Source organism: Schistocerca cancellata, chromosome 1, assembly GCF_023864275.1.
Source record: "Schistocerca cancellata isolate TAMUIC-IGC-003103 chromosome 1, iqSchCanc2.1, whole genome shotgun sequence".
Lineage (NCBI taxonomy): Eukaryota > Metazoa > Arthropoda > Insecta > Orthoptera > Acrididae > Schistocerca > Schistocerca cancellata.
Genome location: NC_064626.1, coordinates 514,146,247 through 514,168,817, shown reverse-complemented (window position 1 = coordinate 514,168,817; position 22,571 = coordinate 514,146,247). Strand labels below are relative to the sequence as shown.

General features: G+C 43.9%; 1 protein-coding gene across 1 annotated transcript in view; it reads right to left on the bottom strand.

Moving 5' to 3' along the window:
* Window positions 1–13,883, bottom strand: part of LOC126187411 (beta-1,4-glucuronyltransferase 1-like) — a 76,909-nt gene extending 63,026 nt beyond the window's left edge. The window contains exon 1 of the mRNA XM_049928517.1: window positions 13,761–13,883. Coding sequence (XP_049784474.1) covers window positions 13,761–13,883 — 123 coding nt within the window. The remainder of the gene's footprint in view (window positions 1–13,760) is intronic.
* Window positions 13,884–22,571: the final 8,688 nt, after the last annotated feature.

The window sequence follows — 22,571 nt, the reverse complement described above, 5'->3', positions numbered from 1 at the left end:
ATTATCCTAATATGATAAAGTCAAAGTGGCATCGTCAATACACTAATATGCCAAAACATTATGATCACTGCCCATAGCGACGTTGGGTGCCGCCTGGTGGCGTCCCGGGCACGTGACGTGGTAACAGAAGTATGTAAGCGGTGCAGATACGCGCGAGGGATCACGCTAGGGAAGATATGGGCTGAAAATGGGGAAAACACTTCAGATAAGTGACTATGACAAAGGGCAGATTATTGTTACGCAGAGCCTGTAAATTAGTATCTCGAATACGGCGTAGTTGGTCAAATGTTCACGTGCTACTGTCGTGAGAATCTACGGAAAAATATAGGAGGACAGTGAAACAACCATTGAGTACAAAGTGGTTGGACGTCCACGACTCTTAATAGAAAGTGGGGTTCGGAGGCTTGTCTGCTCTGTAAAGTAGGATAGTGGCATCTCTACCAAAAGAGCACAATGCTTATGCAAACACAGGTGTCTCAGACCACTCCGTTTGTCGTACGTGTCGAACATGAAGCACCGCAGCAGATCACCCTACGTGTTCACATGTTGAAGCAACGACATCTTCACTTCCGATTGCAATGGGCACTGGATGATTGTGATTCGACCGTCGATGAATTGAAACGTATCAGCTCTTCGGATGAATCATATTTTTGCTACGCTAGGTCGATGGTCGTCTCCACAAACGTTGTTAACGAGGTGAACGGCGGCTCGAAACGTCAATCCACCACGGACCCAGGCTGGTGGGGGCAGTATTACGCTATGTGAGACATTCACCTGCACTTACATGGGATCTGTGGTAATAATCGAAGACACGCTGTCAGCTGCGAACCACTTGCATCCCTTCATGCTTGATTTCTTTCCCCTCGGCCTTGTCATCTGTCAGTAGTAAAACCGTGTGTCGAAGCCAGAATCGTTCTACAGCGGCCTCAGCGCCATTATAGTGAACTCATGTTGATGTCTCGGCGACCAAATTCGCCTGCTGTAAATCCTATGGAAACCATCTGGGTCGCTATCGGGCGATATTACCGAGTACGCAAATTAGTGGCCCGATATTTACAAGAATTACGTGACCAGTGCTTACACATGTAATACTACATACCTCCAGAAAGTTACCAACAAACTATTGGATCCCTGATATGCAGAATCAGTGATGTATTTCCTTCCAAAGACGGACAAACAAACTATTAAGCTGGTGGTCATAATGTTCTGGCTCATCAGTCTAGATATAAAGAAAATTACCTTGGCGTTGTTTATATGTATTGCCGATGTAACTGTGGCTTAATTATGTTGTGATAATATCAGAAAAAGCGACTTATCACGAAAGAATTGTGCGAATTGGATGTGATGTAAATACATAGACAACCAATGACTACAATTTCAGAAAAATTGGGTTATTTATTCAACTGAACGAGCTTCTCAAATTGAGCAAGTCAATAACGTTCCACCTCTGAACCTTATGAAAGCAGTTATTCGGCTTTCCATTGATAGATAAAGTTGTTGGATGTCCTCCTGAGGGATGTAGTGCGCGAATTTGTCTGACTGGCGCGTTAGATCGTCAGGATCCAGAACTGCTTGGGGGCCCCTGCCCATAATGCTCCAAACGTTCCAACTCTGAGAGACGTCTGGCTACCTTTCTAGCCGTGGTAGGGTTTCACAAGAACGATGTCAAGCAGTAGAAACTCTCATCGTGCTTTGTCTTGCTGAAATACAAGCCCAGGATGGTTTGACATCCAGGGGAACAAAACGGGGCGATGAATGTCGTCGACGTACCGCTGTGCTGTAAGGGTGCTGCGGATGACAACCAAAGGTGTCCTGCTACGAAATGAAATGCCACCCTAGACCATCAGTCATTGTTGTCGGGCTGTATGGTGGGCAACACTAGGCTTGGCATCCCACAATAGTAGGGGACTGGCGGCGCGAGGACACTTTTGATATCAAATTGATTTGCAAATTAATTAAATTGATCAATTAATCACCCCCGCACCTGGTCACCTCCCCCATCCACGCCCCGACCACGCCCACCCTCGCCCCGGATGACGTCACGTATTTTTCTCAGTCGCACGTGTGCATCAACCTCTCTCCCCCTCCCACTCCCACACCCCTCCCCTACCCTTCCCCCAACCTACACTATTGGAAGAAATTTTGAATTTTGGCGGGAAATTGGAATTTTGATAGGAACTTCGAATTTCGGCGGGAATTTCTTTGTACCAGGGCTATGCTGACATCCCACCCCTCCCCTCCCCACACGTGCGAATTGGAGGTAAATTAAAATTGCCAGTACCCTTTCAGGGACTCGAACCCTGCTCCTTCTGAGCGGAAAGCCCAAGTGTACCCCCCAAACACAATTAAACCACCAGAGGTGCTTGGAATTGACGGGAAATTAAAAATGTCTGTGCCGTTTCTGGGACTCGAAGCGTGATTCTACTGGATGGAAAGCCCAAGTGCTCTTCCCCCAACACAAGGAAACTGTCCACATGAGGGGGGGGGGGGAAGGTTAGGTTAGTGTACTTTATTTTTCTGGTCGGAAAACTGACGCAAAGATTGACCCTTATTATGTAATTAATCAAAAAGATTGGGCCTAATTACACAACAATATGCATAGTGCTGCACAAGGATGGCATAAAATCGCAATACAACTCAAAAACTGACGATACCAACTGGTGTTATGCAGGGAAAAAATTTCGCAGTGTGATTCTCACGATCAGTTCAGTTAATTAGCCTATCAAATTGATATCAATGACGTGCCGCCTGGCGGGTGGAAGAGATGGCTAGGGCACCACAGAATGATTCTTGATAAGAGTTTCTTTTTTTCCGTTGTGGCGATATCTTTTAACGAAATTTCACTCTTCCACCTACACAGGGCGAGACAGGCTCTCACGATTTGTTTCATAAACTCTAGTATGATATAGCATAGCATTGGTAGAAGAAGACCTGTCATAGTGTACAAGACAGCTACATTCTGTTGAATTACAGCTTGTTGTTGTCGAATGTAAAATTATTGTGTTTTTCTTTTTTAATAGTTGTTTTACTATAGGAGTCGAGTTGATGTTAAATAGTCCAGCGCAGCACGGCGGGCGAGTTCCTTACGAGGCTGTAGCTCTCCCTTGGTCGGGGTAGCGGTCATTTACCACGGTTCTGAGTGATGCCGGCGTCGCGCTTTGTTCTGAAAGCACTACGGCGTGAGGCTGTGCTCGCTTTATGCGGGAGGGGCTTTCTCTTTCTCAAACAGCCGACTTTTGAAATAGCCATCTGGAGGGTCCTCCGGATGGGTGGAGTATGCTACTTAATTTCCCTTTTGTGTTGTCTAGGATCGTCGCCTCAAAGACATACCGCATGTCGCGATTGCCGCGGAGGGGCCTGCAGCCGTACGCGGGTCGGCAGTAAAACAGTAAAGGGCGCGCAGCGGTCGTCGAACACAGCCACTCTCTCTCTAGGGAGGTGGTGCATGGGGGCTCTGTCGCTATATTTTGGACGAACAAGTTGCACTTGAGGCGGCCGTCCTTTTATCTGCTATTGTTTAGTTGACTATACATGCTATAGGCGTAGGAGCATCGCCTCATGTAGTGACTTCACCATTGTAGCTTCCGTGCTACACCACCACTCCCACTGGCATAGGAACTCAGAGTGTCATACCTGCAAATTATAACTTATATCATCATCATCATCATCATCATCATTTAAGACTGATTATGCCTTTCAGCGTTCAGTCTGGAGCATAGCCCCCCTTATACAGTTCCTCCATGATCCCCTATTCAGTGCTAACATTGGTGCCTCTTCTGATGTTAAACCTATTACTTCAAAATCATTCTTAACCGTATCCAGGTACCTTCTCCTCGGTCTGCCCCGACTCCTCCTACCCTCTACTGCTGAATCCATGAGTCTCTTGGGTAACCTTGCTTCTCCCATGCGTGTAACATGACCCCACCATCTAAGCCTGTTCGCCCTGACTGCTACATCTATAGAGTTCATTCCCAGTTTTTCTTTGATTTCCTCATTGTGGACACCCTCCTGCCATTGTTCCCATCTACTAGTATCTGCAATCATCCTAGCTACTTTCATATCCGTAACCTCAACCTTGTTGATAAGGTAACCTGAATCCACCCAGCTTTCGCTCCCATACAACAAAGTTGGTCGAAAGATTGAACGGTGCACAGATAACTTAGTCTTGGTACTGACTTCCTTCTTGCAGAAGAGAGTAGATCGTAGCTGAGCGCTCACTGCATTAGCTTTGCTACACCTCGCTTCCAGTTCTTTCACTATGTTGCCATCCTGTGAGAATATGCATCCTAAGTACCTGAAACCGTCCACCTGTTCTAACTTTGTTCCTCCTATTTGGCACTCAATCCGTTTATATTTCTTTCCCACTGACATTACTTTCGTTTTGGAGATGCTAATCTTCATACCATAGTCCTTACATTTCTGATCTAGCTCTGAAATATTACTTTGCAAACATTCAATCGAATCTGCCATCACAACTAAATCATCCGCATATGCAAGACTGCTTATTTTGTGTTCACATATCTTAATCTCACCCAGCCAGTCTATTGTTTTCAACATATGATCCATAAATAATATGAACAACAGTGGAGACAGGTTGCAGCCTTGTCTTACCCCTGAAACTACTCTAAACCATGAACTCAATTCAGCGTCAACTCTAATTGCTGCCTGACTATCCATGTAAAGACCTTTAATTGCTTGCAAAAGTTTGCCTCCTATTCCATAATCTCGTAGAACAGACAATAACTTCCTCCTAGGAACCCGGTCATATGCCTTTTCTAGATCTATAAAGCATAGATACAATTCCCTGTTCCACTCATAACACTTCTCCATTATTTGCCGTAAGCTAAAGATCTGGTCCTGACAACCTCTAAGAGGCCTAAACGCACACTGATTTTCATCCAATTGGTCCTCAACTAATACTCGCACTTTCCTTTCAACAATACCTGAGAAGATTTTACCCACAACGCTGATTAAAGAGATACCTCTGTAGTTGTTACAATATTTTCTGTTTCCATGTTTAAAGATTGGTGTGATTACTGCTTTTGTCCAGTCTGATGGAACCTGTCCCGATTCCCAGGCCATTTCAATTATCCTGTGTAGCCATTTAAGACCTGACATTCCACTGTATTTGATGAGTTCCGACTTAATTTCATCCACCCCAGCCGCTTTATTGCACTGCAATTTATTGACCATTTTTTCCACTTCCTCAAATGTGATCCTGTTTCCATCATCATTCCTATCCCATTCTACCTCGAAATCTGACACATTACTGATCGCATTTTCACCTACATTGAGCAACTCTTCAAAATACTCCCTCCATCTGTCCAAGGCATCCACAGGATTCACCAGCAGTTTTCCTGACCTGTCCAAAATACTTGTCATTTCCTTCTTACCTCCCTTTCGAAGACTGCTAATTACACTCCAGAATGGTTTTCCAGCAGCTTGACCCATAGTCTCCAACCTGTTTCCAAAGTCTTCCCACGATTTCTTCTTGGATGCTGCAATTATCTGTTTGGCTTTGTTTCTTTCTTCAACATAACTTTCTCTGTCTACCTGGGTTCTGGTATGTAGCCATTTTTGATACGCCTTCTTTTTCCTTTTACAGGCTGCCTTGACTGCATCATTCCACCAAGCTGTTTGCTTCATCCTACTTTTACACACTACTGTTCCAAGACATTCTTTAGCCACTTCTAGTACTGTGTCCCTGTGCCTTGTCCATTCCTTTTCCAATGACTGTAATTGACTACATTCAACTAACTGGTACCTTTCTGAGATCGCTGTTATGTACTTGTGCCTGATTTCCTTATCCTGAAGTTTCTCCACTCTTATCCTCCTACATTTGGACCTGACCTCCTGCACTTTCGGCCTCACAATCACAATTTCACTGCAGATTAAATAATGATCAGTGTCATCAAAGAATCCCCTGAATACACGCGTGTCCCTCACAGCCTTCCTGAATTCCTGATCTGTTATTATATAGTCAATGACAGATCTGGTTCCCCTGCCTTCCCAAGTATACCGGTGAATGTTCTTATGTTTAAAAAAGGAGTTTGTGATTACTAAGCCCATACTGGCACAGAAATCCAAGAGTTGTTTCCCGTTCCTGTTGGCCTCCATATCCTCTCCAAATTTATCCATAACCTTTTCATACCCTTCTGTTCGATTTCCAATCCTGGCGTTAAAATCACCCATGAGCAGAACACTGTCCTTGTCCTTTACTCTAACAACTACATCACTGAGTGCCTCATAAAAACTATCCATCTTATCTTGATCTGTCCCTTCACAATGCGAATATACTGACACAATCCTAATTTTCTTGCTAGAGACTGTCAAATCTATCCACATCAGTCGTTCGTTTACATACCTTATTGCAACTACGCTGGGTTCCATTTCTTTCCTGATGTAAAGCCCTACACCCCATTGTGCTATTCCTGCTTTGACTTGCTAGACCTTGTATTCTCCCACTTCCTCTTCTTTCTCACCCCTTATCCGAATGTCACTAACAGCTAAAACGTCCAGCCCCATCTTACTTGCAGCCTCTGCCAGCTCTACCTTCTTCCCAGAGTAACCCCTATTGATATTAATAGCTCCCCATCTCATTACCTTTTTCTTCAAGCAGGCTTGGTGCGGCTGTTTGAGGAAAGTATCACATCCATGGGGGGAGGAAAGAAAGATCTGAAACAAACATCCTGTGTTTGACTGCAAGTGGATGGAATATTGGATGCAGCTGTTAGCTTTAGAAAAACATTGTTCATTCTGAGACAGATGGATAGTCTGATACACCCATACTATGTTTGCTGGCAAGTGGATCGAAAACTGGATGCAGCTGCTAGCTTTAGAAAAACATTCTTTGTCCAATCTGAGACAGATGGAAAATCTAGCATGCCCGGTGCCAGCTGCAGTCCTCGAAATATATGTCGATGGTATCCTTAGGACAGAGCTGTGGCGGAAGAAGCTAACCTTTAAAACCGGTAATGACCAACAAAGTGTGGCTTGAGAGCAGAATTGTATACAGATTACAGCTTCTGTCAGCTGCCCCCCTGACGGAGGCAGACACGTGGTCACCAGTAGACCGCCAGGCACGTGGACGTGCAGCACATGTGTCGTGGTTGCATCATTAGGCCGCCTAAGAACACTCGCATCAGCTCACGCGGCGCAGAACCTTTCATGTCGCGCGAGGCGGCCATCGTGAATGTCACCAGGCTGGAAAGCTGCTACCTGCTGGGAGGGGGCTGGAGACGGCGCGGAAGCTACAGTGGCGAAGTCACCACGTGAGGCGACGCTCCTACGCCAATAGCGTGTATAGTCAACCAAACAATAGGAGATGAAAGGACGGCCGCCTCAAGAGCAACTTGTTCGTCAAAATAGCGACAGAGCCCCCCATGCACCACCTCCCTAGACAGAGAGTGGCTGTGTTCGACGACCGCTGTGCGCCCTTTACTGTTATCTGCCAACCCGCGTACCACTGCAGCCCTCTGCGGCACTCACGATATGTGGTGTGCCTTTGAGGCGACGGTCCTGTTGTTGTTGCTGTTGTTGTGGCCTTCAGTCCTGAGACGGGTTTGATGCAGCTCTCCATGCTACTCTATCCTGTGCAAGCTTCTTCATCTCTCAGTACTTACTGCAGCCTACATCCTTCTGAATCTTCTTAGTGTATTCATCTCTTGGTCGGCATATACGATTTTTACCCTCCACGCTACCCTCCAATGCTAAATTTGTGATCCCTTGATGCCTCAGAGCATGCCCTACCAACCGGTCCCTTCTTCTTGTCAAGTTGTGCCACAAACTCCTCTTCTCCCCTATTCTATTCAATACCTCCTCATTAGTTATGTGATCTACCCATCTAATCTTCAGCATTCTCCTGTAGCACCACATTTCGAAAGCTTCTATTCTCTTCCTGTCCAAAGTATTTATAGTCCATGTTTCACTTCCATACATGGCTACTCACCATACAAATACTTTCAGAAACGACTTCCTGACACTTAAATCTATACTCGATGTTCAAAAATTCCTCGTCTTCAGAAACGCTTTCCTTGCCATTGCCAGTCTACATTTTATATCCTCTCTACTTCGACCATCATCAGTTATTTTGCTCCCCAAATAGCAAAACTCATTTACTAATTTAAGTGTCTCATTTCCTAACCTAATTCCCTCAGCATCACCTAATTAATTCGACTACATTCCATGATCCTCGTTTTGCTTTGGTTGATGTTCATCTTATATCCTCCTTTCAAGACACTGTCCATTCCGTTCAACTGCTCTTCCAAGCCCTTTGCTGTCTCTGACAGAATTACAATGCCATCGGCGAACCTCAAAGTTTTTATTTCGTGTCCATGTATTTTAATACCTACTCCGAATTTTTCTTTTGTTTCCTTTACTGATTGCTAAAATATACAGATTGAATAACATTGGGGAGAGGCCACAACCCTGTCTCACTCCCTTCCCAACCACCGCTTCCCTTTCATGCCCCTCGACTTATAACTGCCATCTGGTTCCTGTAAAAATTGTAAATAGCCTTTCGCTCCCTCTATTTTACCCCTGCCACCTTTAGAATTTGAAAGAGAGTATTCCAGTCAACATTGTCAAAAGGTTTCTCTAAGTCGACGGTCCTAGATAACACAAAAAAGGAAATGAAGTAGCATAAACCCACCCATCCGGAGGATGCTCCAGATGGCTATTTCAAAAGTCGGCTGTTTGCGAAACAGAAAGCCCCTCCCGCATAAAGTGAGCACAGCCTCACACTGCAGTACCTTCAGTACAAGGCGCGTCGCCGGCATCACTCAGAACCGTGATAAATGACCGCTATCCCGACCAAGGGAGAGCTAGAGCTTCGTAGGGTAATCGCCCGCCGTTTGCGCGGGACTATTTAATATCAATTCGACTCCTATAATAAAGCAACTATTAAAAAAGAAAAACACAGTCATTTTCCATTCGACAACAAGAAGCTATAATTCAAGAGAATGTAGCTGTCTTGTACACTACGACAGGTCCCCTTCTACCAAAGCGAGAAAACACGTCCACCTGAGAAAAACACGTGACATCATCCGGGGTTGGGGGCGGGCGTGGTCGTGGGAGGGGGTGTGGGAGCGGGTGTGGGCTGGGCGGGAGTGATTAATTTATCAATTTAATTAATTTGCGTATCAATTTTATATCAAAAGTGTCCTCACGTAACCAGCTCCGTACTACTTCCCACCACTGTGTAGGACGTCACCAGACATGTCTTCACCCTGAAATCTCATTGACCGGAGTAGAATTGTCTTCAGTGATTAGTCCCACTTCGAACTGAGCCTCGATTACCACTGGAGACGTATCTGGAGACTCCCTGGAAAGCGGTAGGATACCTACCTGACTCGCACCATACGGCCCGACGACAACTGGGAGTGATGGTCTGTGGTAACATTACATTTCACAGCAGGACCACTTTGATTGTCATATTGGTTCGTCGACGATTTTCTTCGCCCTGTTTGTTGCCCTTCATGGCAAGCCATCCTGGGTTTACATTTCAACAAGATAATGGGCGGGTACACATTGTGAGGCTTTCTGCTGCTTGTCTTCGTGCTTTTCAAACGCCACCTTGACCGGCAATGTCCCCAGATCTCTACCCAATTGAGGACGTTCGGAGTTTTAAGGGTAGCGCCTTCCAATAAGCTCAGGATATTGACCATCTTACGCGCCAATTGGATAGAAATTGTCACGATATCACTCAGTCAACGCCAAGCCGAATAACTGTTTGCATAAGGACCAGCTGGATCAACGCATTGTTGACTTATTCAATTTGTGGAGCTCGTTCTCTTGAATAAGTTATCCAATTGTTCTGAAATTGTAATCACTTGTTTGTCTATACATGTACGCTACATCTACCGTTTTCCATCCAAGTCGGATAATTTCTTACGTGTCCGTCGATTATTTATTTATTTTTCTTAGAATTTGCAAGGCTTCGCTATTTTAATGAAATCTAATGATGGGTTTGTTCTGTCCAGCGGTCTAACGAGGTGTTGGACACTCTAGAACACATCAAACACTATAGAAGTATTAAAATATAACTGTATTTATGTTCAATATGTTCTGTATGAAGCAAATTTAAGTTTGTATCCTTGAGTCTCTCTGCAGTCTTGGAGTCCGTCTCTCTTTCTCTGTTCCACTAGTCTTGATTATCAATATTCACTAGCAGTCGTAGTAGCACTAGCGTCTTGCTAGGATTGTAAAGTTCTCAATGCATTGTCATCCTTACGGTCGATGAGACCAGAGAGAAGCCTGAGGAAAATCTGAGGTGGAGCTCTGAGGAAGGCGGTCAAGAAGGACGCGCGAAGAAATCACAATTGCGAATTCTACGTCCTCTGGTTTCATTTGTAGCGACACACGGTGGCGTTTGGCAAGCCCTCTTTACCGATGGCTTGCGGCGGCCGATTTAAGTGTTTCTTCTGCGGAGACGAGAGCGGCGCACGACGCACCGAAAACGATCGCCGAAGACACGGTCGATACCGCAGCCATTATGGACAGAAATTGATAGCGTTTCAGTCTTAACCATAGATCAGTAAGGAAAGTCAAATGTGAAGCGTTCAGTGAATTAGAAAGTAAAATTCTATCTGACGACTTGACAGAGAGTCCTTAGACGATTTGGTCTTGTGTTAGATCAACAAACAGATCGATGCCATCTGTCCAGGCACTCTGTGACCATAACGAAACTGAAGAGGAGAAGGACACACAAGATTCGAAATGTAAAACGTATTTTTCCAAAACTGTTTCACGCAGAAGAAGATCGCACTGTAGTGCCTACGTCAAATCGTCGCACAAGTGACAAAATGGCGAGTACACCAAGGTGACAAAAGTCATGAGATAGCGATATGAATGTACACAGATGGCGGTAGTATTGCGTACGCAAGGTATAAAAGGCCAGTGCGTTGATTCATGTGAAAAGATTTCCAACGTGATTGTGGCCGCACCACAAGTAAACAGACTTTGAAGAGAACGCGGGATGGTAATTGCAGCTAGGGGCATGGGACATTCCATGTTGGAAATCGTTAAGGAATTCAGTATTTCGAGATGCACAATGTCAAGAGTGTGCTGAGAATACCAAATTTCAGGCATTACCTCTCACCCCGGACAACGCAGTGGCCGATGGCCTTCACCTAACGACCGAGAGCAGCGGCGTTTGCGTAGAGTTGTCAGTGATAACAGACAAGTAACACTTCGTGAAATAATCGCAGAAATCAATGTGGGACGTACGACGAACGTATCCGTCAGGACAGTGCGGCTAAATTTGGCGTTAATGGGCTATGGCAGCAGACGACCGACGCGAATGTTTCTGCTAAGAGCACGATATTGCCTCCAGTGTCTGGGCTCGGGACCATATCGGTTGGACCCTAGAGACTGGAAAACTGTGGCCTCGTCAGATGAGTCCCGATTTCAGTTCGTAAAAGCTGATGATAGGATTCGAGCCACGGTCCTCTGGTCCAGCTGATCCGAACATTGACTGGAGCAGACCATTTCCAGCCATTCATGACTACATATTCCAAAACAACGATGGAATTTTTATGGATGACAGTGCACCATGTCACGGGGCCACATCTGTTCACTATTAGTTGGAAGAACATTCTGGACTGTCCGAGCGAATGATTTGACCATTCAGATCACCCGACATCAGTCCCATCGAACATTTATGGGACATAATCGAGACGTCAGTTCATGCACAAAATCCTGAACCGGCAACACTTTCACAATTATGGATGGCTATAGAGCGAGAATGACTCATTATTTGCCAGCCGCTGTGGCCGAGCGGTTCTAGACGCTTCAGTCCGGAACCACGCTGCTGCTACAGTCGCAGGTTCGAATCCTGCCTCGGACATGGATGTGTGTGGTGTCCTTAGGTTAGTTAGGTTTAAGTAGTTCTAAGTCTAGGGGACTGATGACCTCAGATGTTAAGTCCCACAGTGCTCAGAGCCATTTGAACCATTTGACTCAATATTTCTGCAGGGGACTTCCAACGACTTGCTGAGTCCATGACATATCGAGTGCTGCACTACGCCAGAAAAAAGGAGGTCAGACAGAACTTTATGAGGTACTGTTGAAGGTCATGACTTTTGTCACCTCAGTGTAAGCAACCATGGGTGTGGTAGAAAAACAACTGAAATCTCTCAACAGAGGGAATCCCACTGGACCTGGCGGGATACCAGTTCTATTCCATGTAAAGTACGCAAAAGAACTTGCCCCTCTTGTGACAGCGATGTACAGTAGGTCTCCGGAGGAGCGAAGTGTTCCTGGTAATTAGAAAAACGCACGAAGGGTCGTCGAACAGACGCACAGAGCTATAGGTCTGTATCTCTGACATCAGTCATTTGTACAATTTTAGAACATGTTTTACGCTTGCATATTATGACATTTCTGGAGATTAAAATCTCCTCTGTAAGAATCAAAATGGGTTCCGAAGACAAGGATCGTGAGAAACTCAAGTCGTTCTGTTTGTCCAGATCCAGAAGGCGGTAGACACCGGAAGCCAGGTAGTGCTGTTTTCTTTCATTTCTGTTAGGTATTCGGTACGATTTCTCACTGGCACCTAATCAACAAAATGCGCTTGTTCCGCATGCTGGTAAGGATAATAGCGCACAATGGAAGAAGGAAGATTGGGTTTAAACGTCCCGTCGACGACATGGTCATTTGAAATGAAGCCGAATATCAGTATAGGCTGAGCAAAGAAATTAGCTACACTCTTTCAGAGGAAGCATCCCGGAATTTGCGACAAGTGATTTAGATAAATCATGGAAATCCCACGGCTAGATGACCAGACTGGGATTTGAACAGTCGACCTCCCGGATGCGAATTCAGTATGTTTCTTAAGCACTGGGCACGTAGCGCCCTTGGACAATGGAGGCGCCACGCTTACAAGATTTCCACCTCGGCAGAATACTAAGTTCACAGATTTCGACACAGGTTGACAAGCTCAACATTAGACATGAGTGGAATGCCCTAAGAAATGAACATTATTTACAAGTGTGTGTTTTCAAGCTGTCAAAGTGGGTGATATGCAGCCCCCTATCAGTCTTTGTGAGAAATATGTGGTCCTGTTAGGAGGCGCCGATGAGGCGTACCACATGCGAAACCGTTGTTGATTACATGCGTACACACTACGACTTAATTTGCATCCTGTCATACATTATTGCCTTTATAGTTAATGATAACGCCGGGGCTGAATCATCCATCATCAGTACCGTGTCGGTTTAATACTGTGCATTTAACTTCGCTCAAAGTAGTTGCTTCTATTCGGTAAACATGCGCCATTCATGAATCGTTCATCAGATTAAGTCTTGTATTAGTCACAAATCTTCTGTAGTTGTTTCAGTGAAGTGTTGTAAGTCGAAGTATTGCCCATTGTGTCTCATGCAGCCAACAGGAAGACTGCTTCATGCACAATTCGTAATGAAACAAGCGAAAATAAAGTATTATTTAAATCTAAAACTTTCCATGGGTTAAATAAAATAAATATTAGTGCTATAGGAGATAGAAAAGCATTCAGGGTGACGCCAACTGGTATGGCGAAAATCTAAAATGTTAAAGTCAAAGACGTACACTGTGATTGTCAAGACGCACACGATAACGATAATTTTTGATCGTAGTCTTCACTGTATAAACAGAGTTGTGATCATACGCTATAGGTTTGCTACGTTTTCTTTTATGTTATCCTTCTGTGTACTGCTGTCGTCTGGTGCTGGTATGGCAAGGGCCGTTAGAACATTATTTCATGATTGACCTAGGATGGCACTCACGTGTTCCGATTTAGGTGAAAGGCAGACCAGAGAGGCGGGCAGCAGCAGGTATAGCTCCAGTGTGATGCACACGATGACGACGCAGCAAGTGGCACGAATCACTGTACCGCCATTTCTGCGCATTCTGATCTGCGAAGAGCTAAAGTGTACACACAAGTACCGTAGATGGCGATACACATCTGGGTTGTAGGTGTTCCCAGTGTAGAAGGCGAGGTACCAATGACGGCGCCGTAAGCGTGTGCACGTAGTTAGCGCGGCCGCTCCATTACTCCTCTACGAAATGCTAATTCATTTAGCATTGAGGCTTCTGCGACTAAACGTGTTAGTATCGATAACAGAGGCCGCCAGTGTCTTCTAATACTGTTAACATGCGGGAACGCTGGTCCAAGAAAAACTTCAAAAACATTGTATCTATTTAGCTGTTGCGTATCGTATTGATAGGAGTCTTTGTGCGATTATATTGGCCGAATTCTAAGCGCGCGTATACTGTCCTAGATAACTCTCGGGGGAACGACAAAAGTTTGGGTGAGGAGGTAGACGTATATGTTTAAATTTTGCATTGCACACGATGAAAAAGACCGCTTCTGCTGTATGTTAATATTTACTTATGATTGAAATAGTTTCATGATGTTACAGTCACTTCATTGATATATCTGTATACAGGGTGTCCCAGCTATCTTGTCCACCCAAAATATCTCTGGAACAATAACACCTATTGGAAAACGACTTTCACCGGTATCAATGTAGGGCTAGGTCCCATGAATGTACATATTTGGAAACATTCTAAAACGAAGGCATATGTGTTTTTTAACACAAACTTATGTTTTTTTAAATGGACCTCCTATATTTTTTCTTCAGCAATCCATAGCATGACAAAGCACATACACAATGGCGTTAATTGCATCGCAATATTCCCATTACATCCCGAGATATTAAGACGCGAAGTTGACGCTTGAAACACCCGACATGCGCTGCTAGCGCACGTCCTGAAGCTCAGGCGTGAACCCCATGCTGCCCGTAATCGCGATGTGATTGACATGCGTAATCACACTTCCATGCTTATCAAGAGGTCCGAAACGAATAATACGGTCTGCTGCCATCCTGAATTAACGTCGTACATTCCAGCAGGTATTTATCCCATAGGCTAGAGGTGATGTGGTTCTGTAACATATCGGTGTACCGCAACGTTAGTCACAAAGTTAACTTCGCTTATCGTTAATCCGTTACTAAAAAGGTAATGCCGTTCAACGTTAAAACTTTACTTTATTGTAGATCTAGTGCAAGTGACAGTTAATCATCCACTCGTAATAGTAAAATTCATGTTGATGGTTTTAGTGAAACGAGCAAGTGGACTAAAAGTTTTACCGTTGTTTAGGTAAAAATGTTTTGATTTGGGAAGTTCAGGTAGGACAAAGAAGATGAATGTAAACATGTTTAACCAGTTAGTTTTATTATCACATAATTATCAATGTTATGTTTATCTAATGCGTTAAATGACAAATTGTTGCAAACAAATGTTTCTTAACATCACTGGGTAAAATGGCCCTTTGTAGAAACTTCCACTGTGATACCAGCACTACATACAGGGTTATTACAAATGAATGAAGCGATTTCACAGCTCTACAATAACTTTATTATTTAAGATATTTTCACAATGATTTGCACACACATACAAAAACTCAAAAAGTTTTTTTAGACATTCACAAATGTTCGATATGTGCCTCTTTAGTGATTCGGCAGACATCAAGCCGATAATCAAGTTCCTCCCACACTCGGCGCAGCATGTACCCATGAATGAGTTCGAAAGCATCGTTGATGCGAGCTCGCAGTTCTGGCACGTTTCTTGGTAGAGGAGGTTTAAACACTGAATCTTTCACATAACCCCACAGAAAGAAATCGCATGGGGTTAAGTCGGGAGAGCGTGGAGGCCATGACATGAATTGCTGATCATGATCTCCAACACGACCGATCCATCGGTTTTCCAATCTCCTGTTTAAGAAATGCCGAACATCATGATGGAAGTGCAGTGGAGCACCATCCTGTTGAAAGATGAAGTCGGCGCTGTCGGTCTCCAGTTGTGGCATGAGCCAATTTTCCAGCATGTCCAGATACACGTGTCCTGTAACGTTTTTTTCGCAGAAGAAAAAGGGGCCGTAAACTTTAAACCGTGAGATTGCACAAAACACGTTAACTTTTGGTGAATTGCGAATTTGCTGCACGAATGCGTGAGGATTCTCTACCGCCCAGATTCGCACATTGTGTCTGTTCACTTCACCATAAAGAAAAAATGTTGCTTCATCACTGAAAACAAGTTTCGCACTGAACGCATCCTCTTCCATGAGCTGTTGCAACCGCGCCGAAAATTCAAAGCGTTTGACTTTGTCATCGGGTGTCAGAGCTTGTAGCAATTGTAAACGGTAAGGCTTCTGCTTTAGCCTTTTCCATAAGATTTTCCAAACCGTCGGCTGTGGTACGTTTAGCTCCCTGCTTGCTTTATTCGTCGACTTCCGCGGGCTACGTGTGAAACTTGCCCGCACGCGTTCAACCGTTTCTTCGCTCACTGCAGGCCGACCCGTTGATTTCCCCTTACAGAGGCATCCAGAAGCTTTAAACTGCGCATACCATCGCCGAATGGAATTAGCAGTTGGTGGATCTTTGTTGAAGTTCGTCCTGAAGTGTCGTTGCACTGTTATGACTGACTGATGTGAGTGCATTTCAAGCACGACATACGCTCTCTCGGCTCCTGTCGCCATTTTGTCTCACTGCGCTCTCGAGCGCTCTGGCGGCAGAAACCTGAAGTGCGGCTTCAGCCGAACAAAACTTTATGAGTTTTTCTACGTATGTGTAGTGTGTCGTGACCATATGTCAATGAATGGAGCTACAGTGAATTTATGAAATCGCTTCAATCATTTGTAATAGCCCTGTACTAAACATAGCGTGTAAGAGGTCCGAGCAGATGTAATTTCGATGTATTGCTCATGCACTGCCTGTGATATGCAAGGTATAAGAGAATCGCTGACCAGAGTGCAGTGTTGACTGAGTAGGAACTGTGTAGCTGTGGCAGTAAGTTGTTGCTAGTCTGCGCTTGTCTACGCTAGTCTGTAGTCTGCTCTGGTATGGTACGGTGTATCGTGTTGGCTGGCTGTTCGCGGTGCAGCGGTGCTGGAGCCTGAGTATTATTGTATAAGGTAAAAAGCAGCCTCGCGCATATCTAGTAATGTTATGTGAACTCCCATGTAAATCTTTTAAAAATGTCCTAATAATAATCTTTGTCATATAAAGTAATTTCTAACAAGCATTCATTTCAATTTAAAGAATTTACTAATTTCTCCAATCCATGATCATTCCGATTGTTGCAAAAGAAAAATCAGTTGCTTCCTTCCATAAATGACAAATCTATCGGCCAGCATTGCACAGAGCTGTGCCGGAAAATTTATTGTAAGAGTAGATATATTCGGGTACTTTATTGAGGTAAGAATTTTTCCTTTTTTATTCAGAATGATCTTACAGGGCCATGACGCAGCACTGCTGTCGTCCAAAATTTACCAGGTTACTGAATTTATTTTTTATTACGAGGTTTAGGAATTTTCCTGTTTCGAGCTTACATTAAATGAGAAAAGAATTTTGTGGGTACATTAAATAGGAAACAAATTTTGTGTGGAGGTTAAATGTGAATGAATTTCTGTAGGGAGGTTATAAATGGGAACCAATTTTGTTCTGAGGTTACACTAAAATTAGAATTAGAATCATATTCATTATTATTATTTATACAATTTTGTGGGGAGGTTACAAGCGTTCACATCTCATGCTCAAAGTGATGCCCATTGGCTTGCATACATAGGGTCACTCTGCGGATGAAGGATGCCCTACTTCGTGCTACTGTTTCCTCTTTGATGGCCGTACAAACATCAATAATGCGTTGCTTCATGTCCTCTGGTGTTGTTGGTTCATGTTGGTAAACAGCATCCTTCACTGCTCCCCAAAGAAAATAATCCAGCGGTGTAAGGTCCGGAGATCAGGCAGGCCACCTAACTGGGCCAGGGAACTTACGGTTCAGAAGTCGTCGTGCTCGTAAGGCGTTATGTGCAGGGCATCCGTCATGCTGATACCACATGACTGTTCTCCGGTTCAGAGGTACGGTGTCCAAGAGAACAGGAAGATTGTGTCGTATAAATCTGGAGTATTGTCTGCCATTTTGGATGCCATTTATAAAGAAAGGTCCGATAATGGTATCTCCAAAAATCCCACACCAAACATTAATTTTCCACGGACGTTGATTCTACCTGACGGAGCCATTTTGGATTGTCTGCGGACCAGTAATGCATATTCCTCGTATTGACAATTCCTTTGTTGGAGAATGATGCCTCGTCGGTAAAGAGAACATCTGCAACAAAATTTGGATTAGTCAGAAGTTTTTACTGAGCCCACCGACAAAATGTTACCCTATTGCGGAAGTCATTTCCATGAAGATCCTGGTGTAAATGAACATGGTAAGGATGACATTTATGACGTTTAAGAATACGCTGTGCACTTGATTTCGACACACCAACTTCACGTTCAATTTGACGTGTGCTGATTTGAGGATTCACAGCTATGGTAGCGAGCACAGCAACTTCAGCACGTTCATCTGTGCGTGTTCTAGGACGATGTCGAGGTTTTGGATTTAAGCTTCCCGTTTCACGTAGACGAGATGGGAGACGACCAAACATCCGGCGCGAAGGCGATGGCTTGTCAGGGAATCGTCTTCTGTACAGTCGTTCTGCCTGAACAGCATTTCGTCCACCTACAACAGGGTACAGTACAGGTATGTAGAATAGGGTAGAAAACAGACATATTAACTTAATAATCATAATGTTCGCTAACAGTACTATCAACAAACAAGGAATCTCATAACGTATTTCCCGTCAAAGTACATTCTCCATAGATCAGCAGCATTTCTACCATATTTTCATGTGTGTACATTATACTGTACAGTATAAGTTCCACAACACAACGTTTATTCACAATGTGTTCTACCTCCGTGCCGTCACTAGATTACTCTGATGCACAACTACACTGGCAAGCGGTGTACTGCACCCCAAAGCAACAACAAATGGGATGCTCGGAGGGTGGTGGAGTACAGGAGTTTTCATGGGTCGCAAATCATAAACAAGGCGAAGTGGTAACTGTGGCAGTAGTGAGAACTACGTTGGACACTTGACTAGGTAGAGCCAGGCCCTGCGCGACAGGCACAATGGGTCATATGACGCATTAGATAAACCTTATTTTGGGTGTGCAGGATAAATAAGACAACCTGACGGGTGTACACCGATCGGTACTGGTTCATATTGCGTACATAGATACGTAAAACGTGCAAGAGGGAAACCATTATGTGCTTATGAGAGTTGATGGCAGCACACCGTATTATTCGTCTCGGACCTCTTGATAAGTATGGAGGTGTGATTACACATGTCAATCACATCGCGATTACGGGCAGCAGGGGGTTCACGCCTGAGCTTCAGGACGTGCGCTAGGTGTGCATGTCGGGTGTTTCGAGCGTCAACTTCGCGTCTCAATATCTCGGGATGTAATGGGAATATTGCGATGCAATCAACGCCGTTGTGTATGTGCTTTGTCATGCTATGGATTGCTGAAGAAAAAATATATGAGGTCCATTTAAAAAAACGTAAGTTTGTGTTAAAAACACATATGCTTTCGTTTTAGAATGTTTCCAAATATGTACATTCATGGGCCCCAGCCCTACATTGATACCGGTGAAAGTCGTTTTCCAATAGGTGTTATTGTTCCAGAGATATTTTGGGTGGACAAGATAGCTGGGACACCCTGTATAAATCAGATCAAAACGTATAAAGATCCTTCTTCATTTAAAAAGTAGTTGAACTATAGACGAAACCATATAGGAAAATTACGTACTCATTTATTTCATGACTTAGTTCAATTGATAACCTGTAGATGACCCAACATTTTCCGTAAAGAGGTCGGTAGGCCAGGTTGAAATATGGAAGAATGCAGGAAATATCGCCGCGACACAGGAAATCTAGAATAAGAATAAAGTGGTAAAGAATGCAAACTCCAAAATGGTTTGCATAAAATGGTCACAGCCAATTTCATTCCGCGTCTTTGTTTAATCAGAGCTTGTGTTACCTCTCTGCTCACTTCGTCGTCGATGGGAATCCATGCTCTGATTTTCCTCCCACGGTCAGAGCTACCTTAGAGTTCCAACAGTATGTGAACGATAGCTTAGCAAGAAAAGAAAATGAAATTAAAATACAAGATTCTTATGAAAAGTCCGGTGAATGTTCTCATAAAATAAAGGAGACAAGAGTTACAAACAAAACACCTTTATTGGCCTTCAAAGTAATCACAATTTGTTACAACATCAGTTGTAAAGCCGCTGGAAACAGTCAGCAAACGATTCTTGGAATCGCTCGAAGCCCTGATGCAGAAACAACGAAAACAGCATGCCAAATTTAAACGAACGCAAAGTCTCCAAGATTGGCGATATATTTTTACAGAAGCTCGAAATTTAGCGCGGACTTAAATGAGAGAAACTTTGTCTCTAAACCTGGTAGAATATCCAAAGAGATCTGGTAGTATGTAAAGTATTCTAGCGGCAGCAACAATCAACGCCTTCTCTGCACGATGGCAATGGACGACAGTGCTGCTAAAGCGGAGTTACTAAACACAGCCTTCCAAAATTACTTTACCGAAGAAGACGAAATAAACGTTCCAGAATTCGAATGAGCAACAGCTGCCAACATGAGTAACGTAGAAGGAGATATCCTTGGAGTAGTGAAGCAAGTCTTCCGGTCCAGATTGGAAACCAATCAGGTTTCTTTCATAGTACACTGCTGCGGTACGTCCATACTTAACAATAATATACATTTCCATCGACTAAAGAACCGTACCCGAAGGCTGGAAAGTTGCACATGTCACGCCAATGTTCAAGAAAGGTAGTAGGAGTAATCCACTAAATTTCAGGCCTATATCATTAACGTCGATATGCAGTAGGATTTTGGAACATGTATTCGAACATTATGAACTACCTCGAAGAGAGCGGTCTATTGACACACAGTCAACACGGATTTAGAGAACATCGTTCTTCTGAAACACAACTAGCTCTTTACTCACACGAAGTGTTGAGTGCTACTGACAAGGAATTTCAAATTGATTCCGTATTTCTAGATTTTCGGAGGGCTTTTGACACTGTATCCCAGAAGCGGCTTGTAGTGAAACTGCGGGCTTATGGAATATCGTCTCAGATATGTCACTGGATTCGTAATTGCCTTTCAGAGAGGTCACAGTTATCAATAACTGACGAAAAGTCATCGAGTAAAACAGAAGTGATTTCCGGTGTTACTCAAGGCAGTGTTACAGGTCCTCTGCTGTTCCGTGTCTGTATAAACGATTTAGGAGACAATATGAGCAGCCGTTTTAGGTTGCTTGCAGAAGATGGTGGCGTTGAGAGTCTAGTAAAGTCATCAGCAGATCAAAACAAACTGAAAAACCATTTAGAGAAGATATATGTATGGTACGAAAATTGGAAATTGGCCCTAAATATGAAAAATGTAAGGTCATCCACATGAGCGCTAAAAGGAATCCATCAAGCTTCGGTTACACGTTAGATCAGTCAAATCTAAAGGCCGGGACTGATGACCTCCGCTGTTAAGTCCCATAATGCTCAGAGGCATCTAAAGGCCGCAAATTCAACTAAATACCTAGGAACCACAATTACGAACTACTTAAATTGGAAACAACTCATAGAAAGTGCTGTTGGGAAGGCAAACCAAAGACTTCATTTTATTGGCAGACCATTTAGAAAATGTAACAGATCCACTAAAGAGACTGCCTACACTACGCTTGTCGGCCCTCTTTTGGAGTACTGCTCCGTGGTCTGGCATCCTTACCAGACAGGATCAACGGAGTACATCGAGAAAGTTAAAAGAAGAGCAGCATGTCTTCTGTTATCGCGAAGTAGGGGAGAGAGTGTCATTGACACGATACAGTATTTGGGGTGGATATCATTAAAAGAAAGGCGTTTTCGTAGCTTCGGTATCTTCTCACGAAACTTCAATCACCAGCTTTCTCCTTCAAAGATATAGGTGCTGGTTTTTTCCTCGCTATATTAGATTTTGGAGATTGGTGTAATAGAGAATTATGGTGAAGGTGGTTCGATGAATCCTCTGCCACGCACTTCAGTGTGATTTGCTGAGTATCCATCTAGACGTAGATGTTGATGAGGCACCGTCCGCAACATCTGCGAACGGTGAGCCTTTCGGGGTTTATTTAAGACAAGGAAACAAAAAGAAGTCTGGTGGCGCCAAATCTGGAGAATAAGGAGGGTGCTGAACAGTCAGCTAGCGTTGTGCGAAAAACTGAGCACGCAAAGACGTTACTAATATCCAGTAAGATGTGACCACAGAACTTGGAGCGGTTCCACAGCAAGCGTTCTCTCACAATTTCCAGTAGATTCACAACCGATGTCAGAAATGTGTTGCAACTGATATTCATTACTTCGACGGCAAGTGAAGGTATTTTGTTCGTAACTCTTGTTACCTTTATTTTCTGAGATTATTCATCGAACTTCCCAGACGCTCTTTGTATCTTGTGGCAGCATCTATTATTAGGACTAAATATTAATGAGTGCCCACAGGTATATGAATTATTACATATCTTGTGCTTAAAAAAGTCTCTAATTGGACAAGTTTTCTATCTTAAAGCAGGTAGATACTTTTCATTTGCGAAATATGGATGCTGTCTCCTCATTGTGCGTGACCAGTGTAGTTGATTTTCATGAATGTCTGTACAGCT